This window comes from Charadrius vociferus, unplaced genomic scaffold (assembly GCF_000708025.1).
Source record: "Charadrius vociferus isolate BGI_N301 unplaced genomic scaffold, ASM70802v2 scaffold255, whole genome shotgun sequence".
Classification (NCBI taxonomy): domain Eukaryota; kingdom Metazoa; phylum Chordata; class Aves; order Charadriiformes; family Charadriidae; genus Charadrius; species Charadrius vociferus.
In genome coordinates, this window is record NW_009648785.1 from 4,374,688 (window position 1) to 4,379,945 (window position 5,258).

The 5,258-nt window shown below is 41.9% G+C and overlaps 1 protein-coding gene across 2 annotated transcripts in view; it reads right to left on the reverse strand.

Annotated features, from left to right (window-relative positions):
* Positions 1–4,750, reverse strand: part of DIP2C (DIP2 disco-interacting protein 2 homolog C (Drosophila)) — a 149,197-nt gene extending 144,447 nt beyond the window's left edge. The window contains exons 1-2 of one of the 2 annotated variants that reach the window (XM_009886781.1): positions 4,735–4,750; positions 3,854–3,925 (exon numbers count right to left, since the gene is read on the reverse strand). Coding sequence is in view for 1 of the 2 variants with exons in the window: in XM_009886779.1 (XP_009885081.1) it covers positions 1,112–1,217 (106 nt within the window). In the remaining variant the exon portion in view is untranslated. Of the gene's footprint in view, positions 1–1,111; positions 1,218–3,853; positions 3,926–4,734 lie in introns of those variants that run through there. The other variant, XM_009886779.1, reaches the window with a different exon arrangement.
* Positions 4,751–5,258: the final 508 nt, after the last annotated feature.

Consider the following 5,258-nt stretch of genomic DNA (forward strand, 5'->3'; position numbering starts at 1 on the left):
GGTGTTCAAGGCCAAGTTAGATGGGGCTTTGAGCAACCTGGTCTAGTGGGAGGGGTCCCTGCCCACGGTAGAAGGGTTGGAACTAGATGATCTTTAAGGTCCCTTCCAACCCAAACCATTCTATGATTCTATGTAGGAAGAGTAATACAAACAAGAGAGTCAGAATCCAATACGGATCTCCTCTACGGTATTATAGCAAATTGGTTTGAAATGAGCAGGGAAGGGTTTCTCAAAGGGATCATCTTTTTACAGGTATGTGTTGTCCTGACAGAACTGCAAATCCAATCTTCTCTCCACCCATCTCTTACACTGTGCCTGGACAGCCTTGTGGGAGCGTGGACAAGCACACAGGCAAGAGTGTGATGTCCGCCATGTGCCCACATGGTTGGCAAGAGAAAATCTGGTGTCTTGAGGGGCTGTGAATTCTCTGCAGCCTCAATACAAACCCAGGCAGTAGGAGCAGACTGCCTGCCACCAGCTACAGGTCGCCCCAGAAGGCAGGACAGGTATCTCCTGAAGGGCACAACATGGCTGGGGTCATGCCTTGCCTGTCCTCACTGCAGACATGTAGCCCTGCAGAATGTTCTTCCTCCAGTCTGCTCTACCAGCCTGAAGCCTGTTCCTAAAAGTCAATCTGCTTCTGAATGGTTTGGATGTGAGTGGAGGTCAGGTGGAGATCTCTACTTGAAAATAGCACAGAATTAGGGGTGCTTAGATTTTTACAGCTTCCTCCGGATTCTAGTGGGCTTGGACCTGTCCAGAGCTCTGTAAAAAGGCAGTGCCAAAAAGGGAATTAGAAACACATGCCTTCCTGTGTTTCGCCAGCTTATTGTATGAAACCTCCTCCAAAGTATCCACGGTATGGAAGCTAGAGAGACATGAACATGTTCAAATGTTACTAAGAAGGAGTATTCCTTCTACCTTCCCATCAATTCACTCTTAGGCAGATAAAAGTCAGTAACGGCCTTCCAGATGTTGTCCTTTGGTTGTCCTGCCTTCTCACTGGCAGCTCCTAGTCTATCATACTGATGTAGTTGTCCACCAGAGGCTTTCAGATGTGGCACAGTTACAGACAGATAGGGACTGGAAAAGATACATTCATTGTGCTCACCAAAACGAAAATAAAAGAGAGGCCGGTTTCCTGCTGTGCTGGCTGCTCTCTCTCTAGCGGCCGCTTCCCGGATGTCACAGACACCAATGTTGGCAGTGCGGAGCATTCTTCTGGCAGCTCCTTCACTGTGTTGCAGTCTACACCGTACCGCGGCAGCTCCATTCGCTGCTGTAACAAGTTGAAAAAAACTAATTAATTCACGTTTAGTTTTTTTACATTTGTTACAGCAACGAATGGAGCTGCTGCCCCCATGCAGTAGAGCACACACGCACACGCACGCACAGACACCACAGGACACTCATGGAGCCAACGCGGGTCAATGTTCCACTCTGCCAACATGGGCGTTAGTAATGTTAGCAAAGGTGCAGCGAGAGGACGGGATGTCCCAACAGAGGGGAACTGCCTTTGGATTTCCTTTAGTTTGTTGAATGCTGTCACAGAATGCAAATCCCTGCCCTTCCCCAATGCCTCCGATCCCAGCAAAAGAGCCATGTCCTTTTCCATACTGCTTTAAAGGATCTCTGAAACATCTATTTCCCTTTAAATAGCAAGACCCAAGACCACCAAAGCTTATAAATTCTTGCAGTTCCCCATCAAAACAGATTACAACAAAGAAACAAATGATGAATTAGTCATGTATGTGATTGTTCAGATATGAACAGAGGCTTTCAAAAGGCAGCATCTGTTTTGTTATCTTATTTCTTCTTGGAAAGGATTCATCTCCCTCTTCCTAGTTTGCAGGGACCTCAAGCCATTCAGATGAGCAAAGTCTTAGAAGGAGAATATCAAATTGTACTGCTTCAAGTTTTGTCCAAAAGGTAACACAACAAAACAAACAAAAAATACAAAGACAGCAAAGACCGAAGCACAAATAATGTCAGTTTCTGGAGGAAAACACTTTTTTTTCTGGAGGAAAATACAGTAGAAGCAGTGACTTCTACTATAATAAAATAATTCATTTAGCCATCAGCTAAACTACTGAACTTGATGTATGGACAAGAAAACAGTGGACAATATTTCAATACTTTTGCTCTTCATTCTATTATCATCTTCCTCCACTCATCCATACCCCACATCCCCACAGCAGGATTTTCTAGGAAGTGGTAGAGCAGAAAACATTCACTCCATTCCTTCCCATCTTCAAAACAGCACTAAATCAGCTACATCCTCAACCATGACCTCTTCAAATTGTCGAATGGACCGGCTTACAGAGATACCTCTGCTTGTCCTTATACTGAAAAACTTAAATATCACAACAGAGACCTTGAAAGATAAATCTCAGAGGGTTCTCCACCTTCCCTCTTTCATCACTACATATAGGATGAATCTCCAGCAGTTTCAGCCAAGGATACAGTTTGACCAGAAGACTAAGATTATTTTTCTGGAGAAAATCTGTTATTTTCTTGTGTGAAGAAAAAAAAGGTACAACTAACTATATAAACAAATACCAGTACCAAACGCACTGCTCTGTTGAGGATTACTGTGAGACAACAGTCTCTCCATAACTCAGTAAAACCAAGTAGTCTCATGAGAACATACTGTGAAGACTACTGTATGTCTGACAGTCTGGTCAGACCAATAAATACCCAGAAATTTAATAACTGCACCTCTGGTATTGTAATTCTGTTGATTTGATTTGTTTCATTCTCTAATGGCTCCAATGGTTAGGAAATGTCACAGACACCTTCAGATCAAGCTGTATCACTTCAGAAAAGATAGGTGACTGTAACACTGATCTCTTTTGTGGAGTTCCCACCAGTGGAGCAGACAAAGCGAAATCCAAAGGCACAAAAATACTGTTCTGCTACAGAGCTAGCTAATATATATACACCTGAAGAAGAGACAACAAGGCAGTGCCTCCACACATAAGCAACTTAAATAGAAAAACATCAACTCCACCATAAAGGCATGATTTTGTAAAAGAAGGAGGAAACTAGCTTCCAGGCCTGCAACAAAAACAGGGCTCAGAGGACGGCCAAGCCCAAGTGGAGCCTCTGTAAGGTGAGTGAGATGCCATAAGCATGTGGGGCACGCTCCTCTGAGGCCAACACAAAATGGAGGCCTACACCAATACCTACAACTACATATTTGACTTCATGATCCAGTGCCTCTGAAGAGTTCTTACATATACAGGAAATAATTTCAATTAAGCAATACATTATTGAATTTAGTTTGAAGATATTTTTACACCTTTTGCACAAGTACATGCAACCCACCCCTCAACGCTGAGACCATGTATCTATACAGCATTGGTTGCCCACATGTTATAGGACAAGCTGAACTCTAGGGGTGTTGCTGGTCTCTCTAGTGTCTTCAAAAAGGAGACTTGGACAGGAAACCCAGAAATGGGGGAAGGTACAAAGCTCCAAGGTTCTCTTCCACTGTTCTGTATACCTCTGTTCAGAAAGCTTTAGTTGACTGAGGTCTTAATGAGCTTGGACATCATGTTTTCCTCTGTATTTCTGCATTACCTCTAACAAACAATGCCTCTCTAACGAGCCTAGGCTGATTTTGTTTTCCAGACATGACTGCCAAACCCACAGCAATGTATGTGAAAAATGTACACACACATCAAAGCAGACATATATATAAAAATATACATAAAATGGATGGAATAAGCTTTTTCTGCATAACAACAGCTTTGTTTCTGCCACATATATTTCTTCAGGGATGCAGATTTTTACTGTGGCAACTATCAGTATGCTTGACATCTTCATATATCGCAAGCACAGATACACGTACCGGGAGGCTGTGGCAGGTAGGCCCCAATTAATTTTGATCTCTTCTTTTCATATCCCTTCTGTGTGATGTCACCTGCCAAGAAAAGAAAAGGAAAATCACTAAGACGTGGATAAAGACAGTGTCTAACTGCTTAATGGCAGCACCATCAGCTTAGCCACCACTGCACTGTTTGTCTGTCTTGACAATTATAATGAAAAAATGAAAAGCACAGTATGATCATTCCACCCAGAAAAAACTCATTTACGCCAGAGCCATCCTGACAAGTAAATACCCGGCCTTGATTTATTCCAGCACCAGAGTCCAGTGGCATAGAGTTTTAAAACCATTTTGAGATGCTGTCACACAAGCTTTCAAAAGCTACAATGACCTTCATTAGGTTAATAAACAATGGATTATGTAGTGTGTGGGCCTGTGGTGGCTGGCAAAACACATCTCTGATTAGCATTTTCTATCATTAATGGGATTTTTCTAATCAAGCATGTAAGGCACAAAAGACTTGAAACTGCTGCTATATCATTTCTGCAATATCAATGGTTTAGCTGATTTCTAAGCAGTACTGAGAGGAGAAAAACCAAACCAAAACAAATCTACCACACTTCCACACACTAGAAAATAGTAGCATAAAGACTGTCTGATTTTCCAATTAATTCTCCCCCCAAAATTTGAAGAAAAATGTTTGAATCTCTTAAATTCAATTAATATGACCTTTCACTGTGTCTGCAGTTTCCTCAGGTAACTTTTTGTAATGTAAGGATAAAAAAAAAAAAATCTGTAAAAGTTTCCTAAAAAAAAATTATGGATAATCAGATATGTTGAACAAAACATAGACTTCTAGTCATATTAGAGTTCAGGACAGGTTTGGCACTGAAGTTGCATACAGCCCTGGCTCTGGAGCTCTAGATCTACCTTTAATAGTTCAAATACTTGTTCAAATATAATTCAAATATCCCAATCCTTCTTTCCAAATGTGTGAAGACATGTGCACACACATATACATATGTATTAAACTCAACACAAGCTACTTGCCCCATCCCTGGAAGTGTTCAAGGCCAGGCTGGATGGGGCTTTGAGCAACCTGGTCTAGTGAAAAGTGTCCCTGCCCATGGCAGGGGGGTTGGAACTAGATGATCTTTAAAGTCGCTTCCAACCCAAGCCATTCTATGATTCTACTTTGGACGCTAAAAAGAGTGATAGGTTTTATAATTATAAAATTTTTGAAATAATGCCTGCCCTTTCAATAAGCATATCCGCTCTTGTGAGACTCAACATGCAGTTAAAGTTCAGTTGCAACACTACACTTGTGTGTTTGTAAAAGGTTGAGGGCATAGGAGGGCAGAAACCACAAAAAGAAGTGGAACTTTGGCCGTAATCTTCAGCTAGATACAGCAACACGTCTGTTCATGTT